General features: G+C 53.8%; 1 protein-coding gene across 5 annotated transcripts in view; it reads left to right on the top strand.

Annotated features, from left to right (window-relative positions):
* Positions 1–22,935, top strand: part of TSPAN11 (tetraspanin 11) — a 64,134-nt gene that overhangs the window by 19,426 nt on the left and 21,773 nt on the right. For all 5 annotated transcript variants that reach the window (XR_007129496.1, XM_047742151.1, XM_047742150.1 and 2 more), the window contains 2 exons: positions 175–269; positions 13,312–13,503. Coding sequence is in view for 4 of the 5 variants with exons in the window: in XM_047742151.1 (XP_047598107.1) it covers positions 186–269; positions 13,312–13,503 (276 nt within the window). In the remaining variant the exon portion in view is untranslated. The remainder of the gene's footprint in view (positions 1–174; positions 270–13,311; positions 13,504–22,935) is intronic.

Genomic DNA, 22,935 nt, shown 5'->3' with positions numbered 1-22,935 from the left:
CTCTATTGTGCATCTGATAATAGCCTTTGCATTTCCTTGCTCTTTGCTCCAGGTTACACACCCACAGCCTCAGACCCACTTGGCCAAACAGGCTAGGAAGGAGCTCTGGCTCTGGGACGGGCGAGGTGGTTCCCTGTGGGGGCCCCCCTCCAGCTCTCTCTATCTTCTTTGCAGGCCCAGCAACCATGGCCCATTACAAGGCAGAGCAGGATGACTGGCTGATTGTCTACCTGAAGTATTTACTCTTCGTCTTTAACTTCTTTTTCTGGGTAAGTGAATCTTGCACATGCATCCATGCCCTGGCCCAGCACAGAGTGAGTCAAACCCCCTTTGTTTTTTGTGAGTCACCACTCGGGTTGATTTCTTCCTAATCAAAGACCACCCATGGGCAAACGCTGCCTACTTTAAAGCAAAGATGTACATTTGCTACTGAGGGGGAAGAAAAGAATCTGGTCTGCAGGTTGGCGTGGAGTCCGCACCGCATGGCATTTGAAATAGGGGACACATAAACATCACAAGGAGCGTTGTGTTCCCACCTGCTGTACAAAGGGTCCGGCTCTTTCTTCCCCACTAACTTGTTGTACTAGTGCCTTGTGGGAAATGTGCCTGCTCTTTGCCTGTGCTCCACCGAAAACCATTTATTTGCCTTTCATGGTTAACATTCTCCCGGCCCGGGAAGAGAAACAGAAGTCGTGGGGCCCTGGGGCTGGTGTGGTGGGAAAAGCCTTCATGGTGACTCCCCTCAGGAAGTCTGCCCCGGGGAGGTCTGCTAGGAGGAGCGGGATCCATCCACATGAGGCAGTTATCGAAGTAATCGGAAGCAGAATGCCATGGGTGCCCCCAAAATAACCAGATGCTGGAATGTGTGTGTGTTGTATTGCAATCTCCCTAGATCTGGAGAGCTGGAAGGGGGCTGGGAGAGCAGGCTTTGCGAGGCTCTGCTGTTTACAGATGGCGATGGCGCCGCCTGGGGCAGGCCACTTAACACTGGCTGTATCTCTTTCCCCAGCTACAAAATGCAAATCATTTCTAACTACCTGGGATTTGTTCAAAAGGAAACAACAGGCCCCAAATGAAGTCACTTAATGCTAAGCTTCATGTCACCCAACCAGACTTAATTACAGTCTCAGCTCTCCCAGAAGTGGCATCTTAAACCAGTCAATCAGGAATGACAATCACGAGTTAGGTAACCCACCTGCTAGGCTGCTGCCTTTCCCTAAAGGAAAGTAAGCTTGCAGTAACCATCCTGCTTTTTTTGCCTAGCATTACATCCTTAGTCCTGCTCCCTTCTGGCTATGAAAGTCTTTCCTTTGGTGCAGGCACATCGGAGTTCCTTTCTATCTGCTAGATTGGATGCTGCCTAATTGGAATCAATTTGTGCTCAAAGAAACTCTTAAAATGTTTAATATACCTCAATTTATCTCTTAGCGATTCGATGAGCAGGTGCCCTAGAAGGGTTCATGGTAAGTGCTTAGCGCAGTCCCTGCACATAGAAGGCATTCAGTAAATACAACATTTCAGATATGCGAGCTGCAGACGGCTTGCAAATACCACTGAATCAACCTGCTGATAGAGCAGAGTGGAGGTCCCTGCCTCCCCTGGGAAGCAGTGCCCTCCCTTGACAGTCTTAGAAACATCTCAGAAAGGCAAAGGCAAAGATAGGTTATATCTGCATGTCCAGGGTCTTTCATTAAGGCTAATTAAATTGCTTGAGATGGGCCAATGTGTTAAGACTTGGAAGGATCATGATACAGGAGTTAAGGATTGTGGGCACGGCCAGGCCAGGGTTTGGGAGAGAGCCTTGGAGAGTAGATGCCCATTTGATGCTGTCTGTTACAAAGTCGAATTTTTTGATGTTGGCTTAAATGTCTTTTGCAAAGTCCCTGAGATGGACAATAAATTTATTTCATTTGCAACTTTTATCTTCCTGGGCAAGAGTTTCCTGGAATACTAAGGCTGGCTTGTTGAAGCCAATGGACTACTACAGTCAACGCTGATGTAATCAGTAAGCTGTGTGGGTGCAGATAGTTTTGATTCTCAGAGAAGAATGCAATAGAGTGCTTAGGATTCTTGCTGAGTGAGGATTTTTTTTTTCTTAAGAATAAGTATGTTCTCCCCAATCATAAAAGTCTCCACTACATCATATGTCTCCACTATAGATAATCCCTAAAATACTGAGAAGTATAAATAAGAAAATAAAAATTGCCCACATCTCAGTGTATTAGGTTCCTAGGGGTGTCATAACAGAGTATCATAAACTGGGTGGTTTTGTTTTGTTTTTTAAGGATTTTATTTATTTGAGAGAGAGAGAGAGACAGCATGAGCAGGGCAGAGGGAGAAGCAGACTCCCCACCGAGCAAGGAGCCCGACTTGGGGCTCGATCTCAGGGCCCTGGGTTCATGACCTGAGCCAAGGGCAGACGCTTAACAGACTGAGCCACCCAGGTGCCCCATAAACTGGGTGGTTTTAAACAGCAGAAATATATCCTCTCACAGCTCTGGAGGCCAGAAGTCCAAACTCAAGATGTCGTCAGGGCCATCCTCCCTCTGAGACTCTGGGTAAAGTCCTTCCTTGACTCTTCCTAAATTATGGTGGTGGCTGGCTATTCTTATCATCTTGGGGTTGCACTGCATGACTCCAATCTCGGCTTCTGCCATCCCATACTGTTGTTCCTATGTGTCTCTGTCTTTACGTGGCATTGTCTTCTCAGAAGGACCCCACTCATATCAGATAAGGGCCCACCTTGATGGTCTCATTGTAACTTGATTACATCAGTGAAGATCCTATTTCCAAATAAGGTCCCATTCACGGGTACCAGAGTTAGGACATCAACAAAGCTTCTTGGGGACACAATTCAACCCATATATTCACCATCCAGGGATGACCCCTGTTGACATTCCCTCTAGATATGGCCCCGATCAGGACAGGAGTTGGTGGTGACCTGGACCATAGGAGGGACAGTGGGGATTGAAATATTTGGAGAGAGTCAAGGGATTTGGGAGGTAATATTAGGTCACAAACTTGTAGAGAGGAAAGAAAACATGTAACCTGGGTGGGCAGTGAAGCCCTTCACTGCAATGGTAGACCAGAAGGACAAGCAGTTTGGCGTCCAATGGCGAGGTCAGATGGAGGCATGGTGGGTTTGAGTCACTGGGAGGCATCTGAGCAGAGATGCCCCGTGGGAAGTTGGCTCCCACCCTGATGGTAGCTGCAGCCACAGAAGTAGGTGAGGAACCCCACGGAGACTGAGAAGAGAAGCGAGAATGAGATGCAGAGCAGCCCCAAGGGCAGGGGTGAGTCAAAGCTCAACAGCGGCCCCCTTATGCCCTGCCCGAGAGAGCTCCTGAGATGTGGGACTTTCATTCTCCCACCAGGAGAGCCCAGGCAAGCTGACAGGAGCCGTCCACCAGGGGGGCTTGAGGGAGGGGCTGTCAGAGCGGAGAGAGGCAAAGCAGGAGGGACAGGGTCCCAGAAGCTGGAGATGGAGGGGGTAGGTAGATACGTGTTCAAGGGAGGGGACACATCAAGTATTTTAAGGCCTAGAGAGAGGCCATTGGGTTGACCCCACAGTTTATTGGTGGCTGCAGTATGAGAACTCTCGGGAGAGTAGTGGGGGCGGGGGTGGAGGAAGTAGGCAGTCAGTGTAGACAGTCACCTGCTGGGCACCAGCAGAGAGAGTGGGCCACAACTGGCGGGGCCGGAAGGCTGTTTCGAGGAGCTCAGCCCAGAATATCTGTGGAAGGGCCCTGACCTTGCCTGTGAGCACCCTTGGGGCCCTTCCAGCCAGAGAGGACTGGGAGTCTGTTCAGGTTTGCCTCCGTTTGGGAGTGGCAGGGGGAGGGACATGGGGGTGGAGCACAGGCAGATGGCCAACAGGCATGCTACCCAAGCAGCTTCCAGTGAGTGAGAGGGAGCCTCCCCCATACCGAGCTCCCCACCTTGGGTTAAAAATACCCCTGCCTGGGGGCCTGGATGGACATGGACCAGCCTCCCAGGGACCCATTCGACCAAGCGTCATCCACCTTATGACAGATGGTCCGTTTGAGGATGTTCAGGCCTCAGTCTGAGTCCAGGGGTGTCCCGGCATTGTCCCCTAGACCACCGTGATCTCCTCGGAAGTAGACAAGGGACAGACTGCTGGCCCATCTCCTCCCACAGCGGAGCACAACATCACACATCTTGCCGTGAGCAAAGCCCCTGGGAATTTACCAGAGTTCCGGGGAAGGGGGCGTGTCAGTGAGGGTCCCATCCCACGAGAGAAGGGCTCCCCCCACACACACCCCAGAGTCCAGCTGCCAGCCCTCCACCTGAGCCCCTCTTTCAAGACACTGAGCAATGTGCTCACACTCCTTCTGCCTTCCTCTTAGACTCTACTGCAGAGCGTGGGGGAGGGTCTGCAGACAGCTGCCAGTCTCCTGCTTACTAAGCCCCTGCATAGGCACAGAGAGTGAACCCAGACAGCAGAGGCAGACTGCCCTTGCTAGTCCTCCTTTCTCCCCCACGACAGTGTTTCTTCCCCATACATCACGTTGCCAAACTGTCCCAATCCAGCATAGCGAGGCTGGAGAAGCCCTTCCTCCAGGCAGTTATGATACCTAGCGTTTGGGAACCACTGCCGGATAAAGACCTTCCTCCGGTTATCTCACAGGATCCTCAGATCAACCCTGAGGGTCTGTCTGGCCATTATCCTCAGGCACGGAACAGGCTCACCCAGTTCAGAATCTTGCTCCATGTCTTAGAGTGGTGAGAAAGAAAGCTAGCGCTGACCCCCAGGCATTCTGCTCAGTGATAACAATGGAAAAGTCCAGCCCCGATGTTTATTAAGTACTGTTCTAGGTGCTTGGGTGCATGAGCGGACGGAGTCCCTAGGGTGCACGGCACTTCCTGTTTCAGGCTTCCTCTCAGGAAGGCCTTTTACCTACATCATTCCATTTCATCTTCCCAGCATCCCACAGCCCTGAGCAGCTCTATTAGAGCCCCACTGTGCCAGGAGGGAGGGGCAATGTGCTCAAAGACCCAGAGCTGGATCCCAGCAGCTTTCACCCCTAAGACTACACAGGGGGCCACCAGCCTCAAGTCCTGTCCCTCTCCCACAGTGTCTGTGGGGCATACGTGGATCAGTAAGACAACAGAGCATGCTGGGAAGACTCGGGCTCAAGTTTGCGTTCAAATTCAGATCTTATTTATTTGCCATGGGACATGAGTCCCGTGCTGGGGACAGAATTGTGACCGCTCAGAATTCATACATTGAAGTCCTAAACCCCAATGGGACTATATTTGGAGATAGGGCTTTGAGCAGGTAATTAAGGTTAAATGAGGTCAGAAAGGTGAGATCCTAATCCAAGAGCATTGGGGACCCACCAGTAGAGAAGAGAGAGATCTCTCTCTATAAGCAGCACCGAGAAAAGGCCATATGAGCACCCAGTGGGACGGCTGCTGTCAGTCATCAGGGAAGGGGGTCCTCACCAACTTTAAATCGGTCAGCCCCTTATGGTGGGACTCCCGGCCTCCAGCACTGTGAGCAATAGAAGTACACTCCGGTGTTGGAGCCGCCCGGCTATGGGATTTTATCATGGCAGCCTGAGCAGACTAAAACATTAGCCAAATTCCTTAATCTCACTGAGACTCATTTTTTTGGTACAGTCAAAAGGAGTGTCAAAACCTGTAAGAATGGGGGGCGCTGGGTGGCTCGGTTGGTTAAGCATCTGAATCTTCGTTCCAGCTCAGGTTGTGAACTGGGGGTCGTGGGATCGAGCCACCTCCCTCTGCCCGCCCCACGACTCGTGCTTGCTCTTTCTCTCTCTCTCAAATAAATAAATAATTTTTTAAAGCCCCTTAAGAATTAAAGATGAACATTTGGGAAAATAGCAGTTTCTGACCCAACTTGGTGCTTGGCTACTGTGTGTAGCTCGTTGAGGGAAATAAGTCACAGTTTTCTATCCCTATAGCACCAGCTTTAAGACTCGGGAAGAATTGTTCAGAAAAGCAAGCTTACCCTTACTGTGCACAAGACAGCCTATTTTCTCGTCTATTTTGTGGTATTTTGATCTGTTTTTTTGATGCAGTCTACAACCCACCAAATTTATGTCCCAGGCCTAATAGACTACATGGCAAAGTTTCAAATCCTAGAGCAGTTGGATGGCGTGAAAGGCCCCTACCTCCTCCCTGACAGGGACAGGAAGCAGGTGCTTGTCGGTGGTCACGAGCCAGGCCTGGAGGTTTCAACCAGACTTTAAACCCAGTCTCCCCGCCTCCCAGTCAACCGTGCCATGCCTGCACAATTTGAAGGTCATGAATCAGTCTACACTTTGCGTTGATTCTTACAACCACTCTGTACTATCTCCATCCTGTTTCGTAGAGGTGAAAGCGGGGCTCACGTGGTTGGCAGAATCCTATGTCACTTCTGGGGTTTCTGACTCAAAGTCCAGGGCTCTTCCCCTCTGTGGAGACCGCTGACCAATAATCACAGCCGTAGACTCGCTGCTCTGATGCGTACTTGGAATCCAGAATGTCCCCAAGGTTCAAGGTTGAACCTGAATCAGGATGTTCCCAGGGTGTGGGCATCCAGACACTCAGACTATGAAAAATCTAAGGAAGACTTAGGAGACACTACAGTGGATACTCCTCTCCTGTGCCTGAACTCAGTCCCACCTTGGCTTCCCTGGCCCCCAATGCTCAACCTACACCTGATCCCCCATCCTTCCCTGTCCCCCGATCCCTGACTCCACCCCACCCCACCCCTTGATTTTGATTAACCCAGTATTGACTGGGACCATCTCCCTGGGCAGGGGAGGCCCCCTTGGATACAGCTCTGGGTCAGGAACCAAAAACACCAACACTTTCATGCCCCCTCCCTGACCCTAAAAAGAAAATGAGGTCCGGCTCCCCTATGTGGTGCCTAGGGAATGCTTTTCTTCCCTCCCATTTCCTGCACGGCTCTTTACAGCTCCCATCACCCTTGCAAATGTTGTTCCCTAATTTATTATTTTAATTAGCTGCTTGGCTGTGTTAATAATCAAAACTTTCCCAGCCTCCCAGGAGCTATGCCAGGCTCTGGGAGAATGGCGGGAAGAGCTGGTATTTCCCTTGGGGAGCAGTGGGGCTTGGGATCCCTTAGGGGGGACAGGAGACAGGGATGGTGGAGGACTTGTGACCCCACTGCGGCAGTAGGGCTGACTTGAGGACATCTCTCTAAGACTCCCATGGGGAGGCTAGGAAGGAAGAGCCTCTGCTCAATTTCCCGCCGAGGGAAGAAGGCCCTGTACTCCTTATCGCCATCCCACCAACCGGGCCTCCGCCTGCCTCCCAGGACATGTCATCTGTGACAGAACAGGGCCCATGGCTGGTTCTTCTAGGGCTCCCCTTAAGATGCTGAAGTCACAGGACCCCCATGGGCGGGGGGAGGCATCCCTCCCCTCTCTGCTGTCTGGCTCTGCTCAGGGGCCAGGCTCATATGGCGGGGGTGGGGATGCACATTTGGTCTGCGTGGGCCATTGTGAGTGAGACGACAGCCCTGGGCAAGGTGGCTTGTGTGGTGAACAGAGTTTGCATGAATTAGCAGCCCAGCTGGTAACACGGGCACTGAACCGGCCCATAGGGTTCTTGAGTTATAGTCCCCGCTTGGCCCCTGGCTGGTTACAGGACCTTGGAAGGTCATCTCTCTCCGGGCCTTTGTTTCTTCATCCAGAATATAGAAGGAGCCAGACTTGATTCTTCCCTCTCTTCCTCCCTCCCTCCTTCCCGAGGGAGCTACCAGGCACTACGCTGCTTAGGGCCTCTGCTCAGGACACTAAGATGAGTAAGATCTCACCCAGAGGCTAAAAGGGAGCTAGACAAAGTGACAAATACAACAGTACACCGTGACACTCATCGTTCTAGAGACCCGTGCAAGGCGGGGAAGCCATGGGGAGGACATGATGATTTGTAAGACTGAGGGCAGGTTCCCTGCAGGTTCTGAGCTGGGTTTGAAGAAGGAGCAGGTTCCCTCCCAGCTCCAACCCTCAGTAAATCCCCTGACCTCTGCTCTTGTCATAGAGGTAGATTGCTTTGGGGAGAGAGGGAAAGTAGTGCCGTGATTTCTTTTCCCAAGGACTCTTTAAAGCCCAAGAGCCAGGAAAAGAATGCCTCGAAGCTGTAAGTGGCTTTTAGCACAACAAGCCTAGCCTTGAAGATTCAACCCAAACAGAATTGGCACTCGGGCCACAGGGACATGGGGGGAGCTGGGAGAAATGCTGGCCAGGCCCTGGAGGTGTTGGTCATTGATCCAGCTCGGGCCAGCCAGGGAGACAGGCTGGAGTTTGGGCTGGATGCTTTGGGGGCTGGGGAGCCAGGGGCAGCTTTCTGGTGGGGTTGCCTGTGGCTCAGCATTGGAAGCAGGACACGCTTACCTCTGGGGTGAGCAAGGGCCGGGAAGCCGGTGACGCAGGCGTGGGGAGGCAGGGAGCTAAAGCCGGAACAGTGCCTGGAGCTGGGTCAGGAGGACGGCTGGGGGCCCACACACCACGGTCGCTGAGGTGCAGAGTATGGAGTCCACAGTGACTCTGGGGGCTCTCATCTGAGCAGATGGCGGTGCCACTGATGAGAGAGAAGGAGCTCCTTCTGCAAGGGAGAAGGTGCTCCCAGTGCTGCTCTAAATGGGCAAATACCCATTTAGCCCCAAAACCTTTCCAGGCCAGCGTGGAGCTGGGCAGCTAGGAGGTGCCTGGCAAACACATACAGAAGTGAACGCATGGGGGTGCCTGGGTGGCTCAGTGGGTTAAAGCCTCTGTCTTCGGCTCAGGTCATGCTCCCAGGGTCCTGGGATCGAGCCCCGCATCGGGCTCTCTGCTCGGCGGGGAGCCTGCTTCCTCCTCTCTCTCTGCCTGCCTCTCTGCCTACTTGTGATCTCTGTCTGTCAAATAAATAAATAAAATCTTTAAAAAAAAAAAAAAAGTGAACGCATGGCCCCCCTGTGTGTTCCTGCCTCCCCTTGTCACGGGCTTCTTCTCACTGAAGGCAAGGGACTCTGGCCTGGGGGACCCTTCCTTATTGAGAGCCCTGCCATCCTGGTCCCTGCTTCTCCACCCCGCCCTCCGCAACCGGTCCTGCCCCCGGATCCCAGCGCAGAAACCCTTCAGTAGCCTGACAAAGAAAATCCTGCAATTACTTTTATATTCTCTGCCTGCTTTTTAGGGTTTGGGGGAGGGGGGTTGCTTCTGCCTACTGTCTGTCAAGGCCCAGCCATGTGTGGCAGCTCAGGCTAACCCTTCTCCTCGCAATGCTTCTCTTCTATAGATTGGAAGTTCCTAAAACTGCGAGGCGTGGGTGACCTGCCCTGCGCCTCCTGGACCACCGGGGTCCTCGTTGGCAAGAAGGCTAGCTTCACCCTCTGCGGGGCTTTCTGGCTAATTGGCTACAGGCTCTGGTTTTGAAAAATAGAGTTAATATTCCACAGTTTCTATAAAGAGCCCAATACCGTTGAATCAACCGCATGCAAACAGCAGTTGAAATAGCTCACTGGGGTCAGGTCTCTCTCCGCGCCCCTTCAGTCCTCCTCGCGGCTCCCCTTCCACTGCTCTTCCTGCTGAGCTGGGCAGTCTCCACACCGCTGGAGTGAAAGCCTTGAGCCGCTGGTCCAGAAGCATCTTGCTGGAGGAATGTTGGCAGAAGGTCATCTTCCCGTACTAACAGTGATATTTTACCCACATGGAAGAGACCTCGGAGATATTCTCAACCCGCAGCACCATTTTACAGATGAAGAAACTGAGGCTTAGCCGAGTGAAGTGTCTGGTACCCAGTTGCATGGTGAGGCAGGGGCATAGCCAGGGCTGGAACCTGGGCCCACTAACTTCTACCTCCCCGTCCTCCTCTGGTGACCCGTTCCAACATTTAGCAGCTTTCACTCTTCCTGTCCGGATGCAAGATTGTTTTCTAAAGAGCTGAAGGAGACCGAAGCCCTTGAGGACTTGAAACCCTCTTGTTCCTGCTGGTAAATCCCTCTCCATGTCCCGTGCAGACACGAACTTTTCCACCCAATGTGACATCCCAGGGAAGGGGTGGTGTCCCCAGCGACATCAGATCGAGTATAAATGTGTCCTCTGGACCTCAGTCAGGGCAGTGGGTCCCTTCAGATCACTTCCAGACCCTCCCTCATGGCTGGGGGCCCTGCTGCCACCCTGGCTGACTCGTGGGCTCTCCCTGCTTTGCAGGATCCCAGCCCTTTCTGTGACTGCAAGAGAGCAGCTCCATTAGTGGGATCAATACTACTCCTCCCCTGGGGCTGCATTTCTTATGCGCCCCCCACAACCTCCTCTCGCTGGGAGCGCCATGGGTCGTGTTGTTTTTTTTCTTTTCTCCTAATAGGACTTTCATCCCTTTGGACTGGGAACTCTGCTCCTCACTACCCCAGCTTCCACCTCAAAGGTCCTACCAAAGCAAACAGCCTCACCCAGACAGGGAAAGTTTGATGGAGTTCAAGTCCAGAACAAGCGTCAAGAGCTATCCAGGCAGCTACACCCAGGGCAGGGCCCCAAAGCTTCCAGGAAGCAGCGTCTTCTGTGAGATTTATCACCGCTCCACCTCGGGGTGGGGGGCAGGGCACTCCGACCCCACATTAAATAGGGAACCCATGCGGTTGTTCTCCGCAGCCACCCAGGAACTTCGTAAAATAGTCCCGCGCGGACCCTCCTCCCAGAAATCCCTCTTGGCCCCGGGCTATGGCTTGGGTTTCAGGGAACTCCTAGCGGACTGTGCAGCCAGGCTGAGAAGGTGGCCTTAGAGACCCATCGACACCAGGGCTCACTGCGTGCTATAGGATTAGACTTCAAACCCCAAACCTGAATACATTATTTAACGTGGCTTATCGTTTCTCTGGCCAGAGTGTCCAAAGCTTCTTATCAGATTTTCACTGGGTTCCAAGTCCCCCAACGGGTGTCTCCACTCAAGCCCACACATGCCCAGATGGGGCATCCTGAATCTGATTCTTCGCCTGTGGGGTTGACAAACCTAACGGATAATGGATCGTGTGTATATTTCTATAAAGAGATACACCCATTAAAAGATCAATGCAAAGTGGTCACATTGACTGGTGCCGCTCGAAATCTCTTCCTGGCACTCTCATGTGCCTTTGATTAATAAAAAATGAGAAATAAATTATTACTTAATTAATGTACTGTATTTGGTAGGCAAAAGCCTTCAAAATATAAGATCCGCAGGAAAAAGTAATCAAAGGAGCTCTTGGTGGTTGTAGGCTGGGCGTCACGAGTCTGATACAGCCCCCTTATTGGGGAGATGAGGAAACTGACACTCTTAAGCCACACAGTTAGCTCTGCAAACTTGGGACCCTCACCCAAGCCTTTCAGCCACACTGGGGCAGGGGGCACGGAAAGAACCCGTGTAGGCTTTCTTCTGGAAAGCCTCACTTGACACAGTGCCCCTGAGCCAGACTCAGGAACCCCCTTCCTGGTCATGAAGGCTGTACGGGCCAGAAAGACCCTACACTCACAGAGAATTTCAAAATAAAATAAAATTTTTTAAAAAAATCTATCATAGTCCAGGATTTCACTGAAATACCGCCAACTGTGAGATAAAACGCCATTGTTTTCTGCACTACCAAGAAAACGTGCGGCCAAGTATATTTGTAAGACGCGTCTCCCTTGTAGAGATGTTAACGTGGGGGAGGGAGGGCTTTGGCGGAGGGGTGGGGGGAGACGTGCATCCTGGAATTGGAGAAACAAGCACCTTAGCCTCTCCCATTCCGTTTGGAGCGGCGAGGCTGTGTGATGTCTTGCTACCTGTTTCTCTCACCTGCTGGAGGTGCTGAGGTGGACAAAGAGCACTTGGAAGAAAATCGATTTTAAGAGTGAAGTGAGTAGCACACCAGACCCAGCCCAACCTGTGGAATCAGAGGACGGAGTCCTCAGTCGACCTTCAGAAAACCTGGCTTTGAATCTCAATTCTGAAGCTTTCTAAGGGTGTTAACTTGAGCACCTTCTTCTTCTTTGCAAGCCTCAGTTTCTTCATCTGCCAAATGGAGCTACGTGCTCCTCACCCCCGCCCTCCTCCCCCACACACAGAACTGCCGCAAGGCTCAGAACAGAGTGTGCCCCGGCCATGGTGAGAGCCGCAACCCCCTTCTGCTCACTCAGCTGACATCTGTGAGTGCCGAGAACAGACACCGTGAAATGACAGGGTGGGTTACAGAATCACTCTGGGATGGATGGAAGCCCCCTGGCAGGATGAGCGTGCATAGACCAAGCTAGGCGGCACGGGGCGGGGGCGTGGGGGGGCTTCTGTAGCATTGGACACACCCGAGGCAGATTCCCTATCCGTCTGTGGAAGAGAACCCACCTCTAAGTGAGGCAGGGAGACGGGAGCCAGACAGAAGTCTGCCTTCCCAGGAGGAAGGCAGAGATGGTCAGAGGTCCCGGGAGTCCTGCCCCCCCACCAAGACCCTGGGTGGACACCCTAATACCACCCCGTCTGGCACCTTGAGGATGTGGAAACACTCACACACACACGCTTCTGCTGAGCATACAAGTCACAGGAAGGGTATTCAGCCTCCGTGCCGAAAGAACTACCCTACAGAGCCACCCCAGCTCTGTGTCCCAGGTAACCTTCCTCAGGAGCCAGTGGCCTGACCTGCCAGTCAGCAGTGCCCTGTCCCTGCCTCCTTCTCGAGACTGGAAAAAAATGGGATCATTAACTAGGAAGAAATCTCTCCCAGTCCTGCTGCCCCAGACTGACTCCAGCTGGTGCAGCGTGTGTCCATTCAGGGTAGGGGGAGGCAGTGTGGCTCTGAGTCCGTGTCCTGGCCCTGCCGAGACCCCAAACGGCCCCTAACCAGAGGCAGGAACTCGAGCAGCTGGCCTTTCCTTGGTGGGCCCCAGTTTTGTCATCTGAAGATGAGAAGGGACACGATGAGAAGCCCCAGTATGCTTCGTCCATGGGCAAACATAAGGCTGAAATGGGGCGCATATGAACACACCCTACTTGCAAACATGGGCCAGTCCCAAGGAGCACCGGGAGAGGAAGGGGGTCGTGTCTCATGGGGACACAACAGCATCCCAGTAAGAAGTACCACAACTGGGAGTCAGCCTCGGATTCAAAATCCATTCCTGCATCTTGCTCAGGTGTGTGACTGAGGACAAGTCTCCTAACTTCTCCATGCCTCGATTTCCTCATCTGTGAAATGGGTGACCAAACTATCCTCTCGGGCTCTTTGAAAGACCAGATGAGGTGGTACAAAGAAGTGCCTGGGACGTGGTAGGCACTCTGTCGATGGCAGCTGTGGGCCCGCGGCAGCCACCTGCCCTGACCTGGACTTTTCTGCAGGTGGGCGGGGCGGCTGTCATGGCCGTGGGCGTCTGGACCCTGGTAGAGAAGAGCGGCTACCTCAGCGTCCTGGCCTCCAGCACCTTCGCTGCGTCCGCCTACATCCTCATCTTTGCCGGGGCTCTGGTCATGGTGACAGGCTTCCTGGGCTTCGGCGCCGTCATCCGGGAGGATAGGAGCTGCCTCTCCACGGTGAGTGCCTTGCTGGAGCCCCCAGCCCTCCCTCTGCCTCCTGTCAGGTTCCTATATTGAGAACCGCCCCCCCACACACACACACACGGTAGAGGTCCCTGGAATTGAGGCCTCAGGAAAGCCAGAGAGGAACAGTCACCCTCAGGTCTGGTGGTGGTAACAGTCTCCAGATTCTTAACACCTAAGCCAGACTTGGTGGCCCCTCTACTCTACCTTTCCACTTACCTCCTCCTCCTCCTGCTCCTCTTCCTCCTCCTGCTCCTCCTCTTCCTCCTTTTCCTCCTTCCAGATTTTATTATGGTGCTTTTCAAAGATATGCAGAAATGAATGTGATAATGAAGCCCCCTGTCCCATCACCCAGACTCAACAGCTACCATCTTCTGGTTCATTTCTTCACTCACTCCTTCCTACCTCTCCCCCATTGGCTCCCAGACAGCGAGTGGTCTGTAATATTTCAATGTGTCCCCCTAGAATGGAAGGGTCCTTCTTTAGAAAACATGACAACATCATGATCACATCTAAGAACAATTACCAGTCAATCCCTAATATCATGAAATAACCAGGCAGTTTCAAATTTCCCTTTCTCTTTCTTCCCTTCCTCTTTTCTTTTTTCAGTTTGTTTGAATCGAACCTAAATTAGGCCCATGTATTAAGATTGGGCAATTTGTCTCCTGAATCCCTTTCAGTCTCTCAGCTATACCACCTTTGTGTGTGTGTGTGTGTCTCTCTGTCTCTCTCCTTGTTTGCAATTTATTTGTTGAAGGAACCAGGTCATCTGTCCTATGGATTTTTTGATTATATCCTTGTGACATTGTTTAACGTATTCTCCTGGAAGTTGAATCTAGAAGCTTGATCAGACACAGATTTGATTGTCGGGGCAAGAGGATGTCATGGGTGATGCTGTGGGCAGCTCTGGCTCCTTGAAGCTGGGAAGACTGTCCATCCATAGCTGGTTCATCATGTCCGGAAAGGAAGCCAGGGCAGAACCGGCCGGGGCAGAAGGCAGACCCACCCCCTTGCACCCATGCACTGTTGGCCACACCAGGCTCCCTGGCAGCTGGGTGACATCTCCCCACTTTAATGTCCTTCCAAGAACCAAACCCAGTGGGAGCAGGAGAGGCTACAGAACATGTGGACTTAGCAGGGAAGGGCCAGAGCCAGGACAAGTCCGAGTGTCCCTGAGAAATCAGGTTGAGCTTGCATGGAATCAGGTCACAGGAAGGAACCTTGAAGGCTGTGCTCTCCCCACCCTGCTTCCCTGTACCCTTTGCGCATCCAACCAGGGGAGCTGGAAGAAGTCGATGGGCCGTCCCCGGAAACCTCTCTCACCAGTGGTGACCTAGTTTTTTAACTCTGGCTATAAAAGCACCTGTGTTCGGGCTCAGTAGGATGGCTCTCCCCTGCTTAGAGAAAAATCTTTGATTCTGCTCTGAGGGCTAGCCCAGAGCCAAGGTGCAGCTCACAGGGATGGCGGCACACCAGTGGGGGGAAGTCCCACAGGGACCCAGCCACCAGCGCGTAGGCTTTGACGTGCGCTGTCCTAACAGCAGTGGGACAGGTGTGCCCCGGGCCACCCCCACACCAGCAGCCAGCCCTCACGTGGCCCGGCATGCGTCCTTGCGAGCCTGCAGGACATCCTGGTCTGATCGGCCTCAGCTGAGTGGAGTCACTGGGCAGGTAGAAGGGGTCGGTGGAGAAGCTTCTGCCCTGATGGGGACTGAGGCATATGGGGACCAGTGTTGTCGGGCCCAGAGAGATCCTGATCCCTCCATTCTCCATCTCCTCTGCTCAGCCCTGACCCTTTAGCACCTGGGGCCTTGAGCTTGGCCTCGGGCTTCAGGCTGAGCTCTCTGGTCCACGGAGATGGGCTACGGAGCCGTGCGATCACCAACTGCCCCTTCCTTCCACGAGCCGATTTTACCATGGAAGAAACCAAACTCACCTCTCCAGCCCAGGGAGGAAGACAGAGATGCTCACTGGGGAACCTTCCTTCTCACTCAGAGCTGTCTGTCCTGGCTCTGTCCTCACAACAAGAGCCCTGGGAAGCTACAGTCCCTGTGAGCTCAACACGAGGCCCTGTTCTAAACACGGATGCCTCTAGCTCTGTTCTTCCTCACCCAGCCCGGCAACATACTTGCTCTCACGGTGTGCATTTGAGGGGAGGAAGCTGGCCGACAAGGAGCTTAAGCAATTTCCCAGAGGCCATACTGCTAGGGGCAGTTGGGTCTGTCTCTTGGGCCAGAGCTCCCTTCCCCAACCCCGCACCACCCTCCCCCAGCCAGCCTGCCTCCAGGGGGCATTATGTACCCTACCATGCCCATGAGCCAGCTGGCCCCAGAGGTGTGGAGGGTGTAAGTGCCAGACCTGAATTGTGAAGCCCAGTTGGTTAGAATTGCCAACAAGAATACACATCCCAGGGAGGCCTGGCAGGATGGGGGGCAGGGGGACTGGAGGCTGAGTGGGTAACGTGGGTGGAAGGGCACACCGTTCTCCATATCTGCAGATGTCAGTGCAGAGCAGCTGCTCTCAGAGACCTGGGTGGGGACAAGAGGGGGCTCTCCGCAGGGCCTAGCCAGAAGACTAGGGCAGGAGACCAGGGGTGGGAGCGGGGGCACCTAAAAGTTTCTTGCGCTTATTAGCTCATTACAGTATGACAATAACAGTGTGTGTCAGAACATAACCCATGTAGGAAGGAACTTGAGGGCCATTGGCTCTAACGCTCCATCTAGATTAGATGTTCGAGTCTGAAGACACTGGGCTGGAGAGCGTGGGTCACCCAGGGATTAATGGGGGTGCTCAGTGTTCTCGGCTTCTGTGGAGCCCATTCCAATCATAAGAGCTCTTCCCCTTGGCAGTCTTGAAGTTCAGAAGGAAAGACTAAGCGTCACTAACGGGCAGTCTTCTGCTCTGCGAGCCACGTCACGGCTCCCTCTCCCTTACTCCCATCCTGTAGCATCCATGAGCAAGGCCTGCCCGCCCTCCAAGCCCAGCCATTAAGATAACTGATGTCCCCAGCGTCCAGTCCCAGCCTGCCTGGGGGGACCACACTCTGTGCAGGGAAGATATGGGGACTTCTGGAAGGCCAGGGCCTCAGGCTTGCCTGCACGACAGTGCACCTCTTACCTCTCAGCTCTCCCTTCTGAGCTTCAGAAGGTCAACAAACTAGAGGCCTTCTCATCCCCCTGGGCCTCGAGGCAGGGCTGGGGGCACAGGGGCTGGTGCTAGATGCCCTCTTTCTTCTCAGCTCCACCTCAGCCCCCTGCCCCCCCCCCCCTGCCTGCTCTCACTTCCAGAACTGATCCAGCGCCTCTGGCCTCTGTGGCCCAGTGTCACTAACCAGACACATCACCGGCTTGGAAGCCAGGGCAGGGAAGAGTGCCCATGCACAGCCGCCGGCCCAGGGGTCTGGGGGCAGCAGGCTAGCAAAGAGCAACCTCGAAGCCCGGAATCTTCTCCCTTTGCTCTCCCCCCACCAAAAGAACCAAAGACAGAACCATCCTGAGGACAGAAACACAGGTGAAGTGGTGGTTCTGAGTCACCCCCATTCTGGCCCCTGAGCCCCTGAATCATTGAGCCCTTTACTGTTTCCCCATGAAGGTGGCTAAGACAAGTAGGAAATTTCCAAGCCAGGCTCTCGATCGGGGCCAAGCGATGTGGGTAAGGCAATTTGAAAGGGCTCTGCCGTTCCTGGAGGCTCCTTGCTGCTCTCATTTCTCCCCCCTCCTCGTCTAACTTCCCTTTGAAATCTTTCCTCAGCTAAAGGCTGAAGACAACTCCAGAGGAGGAATGCTGTGAGTCTGGCTTTGCACAAAGTGATCCCCAAAGACGAAAGGGAAAGATGAAAGACCAGCCAGCCAAGTGATGTGCGTCCAGCCGGGATCAGGCGGAGGGCGAGGCTGGACATCCAACGTTCCCCGAGAATGAGCCAGGGACGGGTGGGGCTGTCCTGCTCACATGGCGTAGTGACATTCGCCCCGGTCCAAGCCCTTCCTCCTAGCATATCTGCAGCCCCTAAAGTCCCTTTCCCAAGAGGGAAGCGTTCATCAGGGACAGGAAATCTGCAGAGGGGAAAGGGAATGGGATTTAAATTATTCACACCAGATCTTCTGTTTTAGCAAAAGCTGCGTGCGGGACCCAGATAATTCAGGCCATCTAGGCCTAAGGCCGGTGACCAGGACAGACGCCACCCTGATCGGAAGGGATATTTTTAGAGTTTTGAATACGGGCTCTGAAAACTTTTATGTCTTAAGCCAAATGAAGATGATGATAGATAGTTTGGGCTAAACTGGGTCCTCATCATGGGCTCTTTTATATTGAGGGGATGGATTAGAACAGAAGAAGTGCTAGAACCAATTTCTGATAATGAGGAGACCCCAGATTGCAACACTTCCATCCAGTATATCCGGAGCTGGTTCATCAGGGCAAGGAAGTCTAGAGTCAAGGACTGTGGTTCAAAAGCGAGTTGTAGCAGAGCTTGCCCAACTTACTCTGGGACTCGGAAAAGTCACTCGGCCAGTTCTGGCCATCTTGGGATCCCTGTCTTTTGCTGGGAGTAAGGTATGACGAGGATGAGAGTGTGTTGTAAGGAGGAAACGAGTCACCACATTATATAAAGATCATCAAATGCGGCTATAATTATCATTTACATCACCGTCACCATGACCAAGCTCCTTTGAGAAGGAACCTAAATAAATGGAGTTATTCTTAGGGCCAGTCCTCCCAGGTCCCCACAGCTTGGGCGGGACCACTTCCTTGATGGAAGCTGGTCATGGAGGAAGGATCCCACTGCCCGGGAAGGACTGGGTGTTGACCGCATCTCCCCATTGCTCATTTCTCAGCCTCACCTTCTCAGCCTCACCTTACTTTGTCAGTGTCCATCAGCCACCCAGGCACGGTGGTCACAGCCTTATCTGATTGGTGGCACGTTGACCTTTGAGTCAGCTGCCCACATGCTTCAAAAGAATGGATTCTGAGCCCCAGGCTTGGAGAGCCCCGACTCCTCTCTGTCAGAGCAAGAGAGCCTTTCCTGGCCCTGTATGGTCTGGTGCAGGGGAGGCCGGTAAATGGGCAAAATGACTCTTGTCAAGACTCCTTAGGAGGAAGTAGGATGCAGATTTCCTCAAGAGTCTGCCTTGAGGCAAGAGGGCGGCTCCCGAGACCCATCCAGTCAGTCAGCCCATGCCCCACCTCTCCCATCTGGGGCCGGCTGGGGTCCTTCGAGAGAGGCCTGTTCCATGCCGGACAGCCACACAGCTGCCTGATGGAATGCGGCCCCTCTTCCTCTCAAGACCTTGGCAAATCTTTCCCATCAGCCTCCTTCTCAACAGTCTTACTTAATTCGGGGGCTGTGCAGAAGGGACTGCCAGGGTGCTCAGACACGAACTCTCTACCTACCCCCTTAGCCAGAGAGAAAAAGAGACTTGCCTAAGGTCGCAGAGCCAGGAATTGGCAAAGCCTGGTCAACACCCAAGTCGTGGTCCTGGGCCTTTTTGCTGCCCCCGGCTGGCTTTGCACGCCCCCTGCCCCGCTCCTTTTGCATGCTTCCAGCACAAGGAATGGGCATTCACTTTCCATGGGATTCAGGACCTATGGTTTGCATTTCAGGTGAAAAGAAAAGCCCTTTGAGGACTGCGGGTCAGTTACCCGGCTGCCTGTCACCTGATCTAGTCAAAAGTGAAGGTCAAGCTTCAAGCTGCGGGCAGCGTGACAGGCAGCAGCTCTGTTCGTGTACCAAAGACGACGCGTTGACCTAGCTGGAGAAAGCCCAACTTGGCCGTGTGTGGGTCGATGATCATCCCATAGTGGGGGCTCTCTGTGCCCCTCTCCCTCAGAGTAGGGCTGACCGAGGAGACTCAGAGACACTGAGTGTGTGTGTGTGTGTGTGTGTGTGTGTGTGTGTGTGTGTGGCAGGAGGGCAGGGGATGGCTGCTAGAAATCAGCCTTTCGTATCCCAAATCCAAGAGTTTACTTAGCTTGCCATGATGCCCTCTGTCCTTTGGTTGCTGCTGCTTTCCTTAGCAGATTCTGAGTTTAGTCACGGGAAAGGAAGGAGACATGCTACAGTCCTTCTCCCCTAATGAAGCCCAGTCTGGCCTTGATGACTGGGGGTGTGAAGGGGATCTGAACCCCACATAACCCTTCACAACTTACTTGGAAACCTGTGGGTCCACACAGGTATTTCGACCTTCCCGGGGACGTTTCCTCCCCACTGGTGTGACGGTGTCTCTTACAGCATGAGCTCACACCCACGAGGATGGCTGGCCGCTGAGGAAAGCTGATTGTAGTAGAAACTCTCCTCATCCTGAGGCCCCAGATACATGGTCAGTGAGGCCGAGGCAGTGGCCACTGTCGGGCTTGGAGAGTTTCCTGCCCTACCAAGGGTCCTGGGTACAGACAGAGCGCAGGAGCCCCCCCCTTCCCATCCAGGAGGCAAGGTTTCTGATCCACACCTCATTCCCATCGTGGAGCCACGGGCCTTCCTGTGCCCCTGGGCCTGGAACAGAAGTGGTGGCTGCACAGGCGTCCTGCTGGGCTCCTCTCCTGCCGGGTCGTGGCCCCGGCTTTGGGAAAGCCGTACCTCCATATTGGCCTGCAGTGCTCCGCTCTCTCTCCCTGCACATCACACGGAGGTTTTAGAGGAGTTGACTATCAATTGAAAAGGAAGACCCAGGAGGCAGAGAGATGGCAGCAAAAGGGCTTCATTCCTGAGGAGGCTGATTGGAGTGTGTGGCTTTACAGCTGCGGCCAGAAGCCTTAGCCGCTGGTCGGCTCTGGTTGAGACAGGCCCGCAAGCCTTTCTAAGAACTGCCCCGCTAAACTCACGGCATATTGGAGAGCAGAGAATGTGGCATCCTGAGGACAGGCTGGCCCCGAGGTGAAGAAGGAAGGCCCACTCCCCAGACAGATAGGACAAGCAGTGAGTAAGGAGGAGAGAAGCAGGGGTGGAGGGGTGGTGGCAAAGCCCCTACACATCACAGACTGAAGAAGCTGCAGCACAGAGATGTTTCTCCCCATCTAAGCCCCACATTTTATGCAGAAGGCCCAGAGAGGGTGAGTGATTTGCCCAGGGTCACACAGCCTCCTGTCCCAGAGGCGAGCTGGACCCAGACCCCTAGGCCAGGGCACCTTGTGTGGCATCACTCTACTCTGACTGGCACATTCCTGGGTTCTAGATCCCCCTCTCTTAGGCTGCAGCAGGTGGAAACGATCACCACCTGCCTGTTTGAGCCAGTTTTCCTTGTCGGAAAGCCCATTCCCAGAATTTCCTGCTCTACTGGGCACAAGGCACGAGAAGCAGGGAAGAGTTTAGTGAGGAACAAGAGACATCTGTATCAAAAAGCAAAGAACCTTCTGGGGGGTTTAAATTCCTGTTTCCATCCAGTCAGAGCCTCTGACCTCTCTGAGCCTCAGGACTTCTCCTAACCTCCAGACTTGGTAGGAATTTCTCCTGCTCAGCTTTCCCTTTCCCCTGTAGCCAAACTTGCCCTAGAATTACCATCACTGGGGACCTGTCACAGGCCCCATCTATGGTCCTGCCCTGGCCCCATGTGCAATCTCATTTGTTCTCATCTTCCCCAGAACCTGCACAGGGTCCTACGGGCTGCACCCCATCTCTCCTACAGCCTGGGAGAAGATACCAACAGGAAACGTCTGGGTCGTTCTGGGGGGACAACAGGGAGCAGCAGTTAGCCATTTCCCCCGTGCCCAATCTGTCAGGCAGAAGCATGCCTCTGAGTTCTCTGGGCCATGCCCCCCCCACCCCACCCAGGAGCCTGGCCTCTTCCTGCCCCCCAGGGTTGAGGGGCTGGATGGTGGGGGCTGTGAGCACTGGGCTGGGGCCCGCAGGGCTAGAGGTCACCTTCATCCTCCGAACAGTGACATCTCCTTACAGGAATGGCTTCAGGCTCTCAAGCCCACATCCTCTCTCTCCTGCACGAACAGTCCGGCAGCAGCACCTCTGAGTCCTGACTGCCTGCCGGTGGTTAATAGCCAGAAAATGATGTGCCCTGCGGTCATCGCTGCTGAAACAGCTGACTCCGTTGTTTCCAGCTGGGCCTTGGCTGTTTGCAGCTCCCTGACCCTAGCCTGCCACTAGCACCCTCTCTCACACACACACAGCCATGTGGGGAGCCTCTGGCTCTGCCCTTCTCCCTGCAATTTAACCTCCTCAGCAGCTTGCGTCTCCTCTCCTCGTCCCTGCTGCGCCGCTCTGAGAATGGGCTTCTACCCCCTCCAGCACCTGCGGGGCTGCCATGCCTCCTCAGTTTTCCAGCTGTGGCTCCGTTTCTGGGTTTCTGTCTCTGATAGTGCGGAATAGCGGAGGAGGCAGGGGGCAGCGGAGGAAAGCTTGGGCGAAGTTCCCTTCTTTGCGGCAGAATCAGCCCAAGGAGGAGTTCCAAAAGCCCAACTGTATAAAGTTCTTAAAACTAACTGCAGGGAGGGCCCCAGCTGGTGCCAAGCTGCCTGGACTCGTGCCCCATTCCCCCCGACAAGTGTGACAATGCCCCAGAAATGGTGTCTGGGGCCCAGCTTGCCCCGATGCGGTATTAGTCCATCTGAAGAGTCAATCCCTAATTAATCACCCGAGTGTCACCATGAGAAATGTTTCCACACAGCTCCCGCCGAGCTTCTCATTAAAGAAAGTGTTGGTTTGGTTTAGACAGTGCTGTGCTGTTCCAGCTTCGTTTTGGATCTATAGCTTTAGAAAACATCCAACTTCGCTTCTAGTCCAAACGGTACCATTAAAAAATTAAAGAGAAAAAAAAGGTGGAGGGTACAGAGGGAGGATGAATGTTCGGGTCCCCTTCTGTGCTTAGCAGCCTGGTTCCTTCCATGCTCGGGGTCCACTGTGGTGGAGTTTGAAGTGGCCTCGTTCCTACAGGGCGCTGGGGACAGGGGCTACAAGAACTTCCTGTACAAGTCTCACTCTTGGTTTGTCTCAGCCCAAGCCTCAGTGGTTGCTTCTGGAAGGACTGAGGGCAGGCTCCTGAGTGCAGGGACCAGCCAGTCACAAAAATCCTAGTGTGGCTGGAGGTCAGGGAGGAGTTAGGGCAGGGTGGGTCCAGTTCACCCCAAGTTTCCCCAGGGTCTGTGAGGACCGAACAAGATACAGGTCAGAGCAGGAGGGCGAAGGAGGACCAAAGTCGCCGTAGTGCTGGGGAGCAGGACACATGTGAGACCCAGGAGTCCGACGGAGGCTCAGAAACAAGGATGTCCACAGTGAGGTCATGGTCAGGAACTTCTGGCACAGGGGGGTGGGGGTGTTGTGGAGGCCTCACCTAAGCTGAGACTCAATGGCCAACGACATGTGACACAGATGCGGTCGGGACAGTGAGTCCCAGGCCGGGGCACGGAGAGCAGCCCAGAGGCCCGTGGCCTTGCTGGTATGCAGGGCACTCTGTGCACTGTGCACACACGCACACACACACACAG

Source organism: Lutra lutra, chromosome 8 (assembly GCF_902655055.1).
Source record: "Lutra lutra chromosome 8, mLutLut1.2, whole genome shotgun sequence".
Lineage (NCBI taxonomy): Eukaryota > Metazoa > Chordata > Mammalia > Carnivora > Mustelidae > Lutra > Lutra lutra.
The sequence above is the reverse complement of the archived record's forward strand: the minus strand, read 5'-3'. Positions and strand labels throughout refer to the sequence as shown.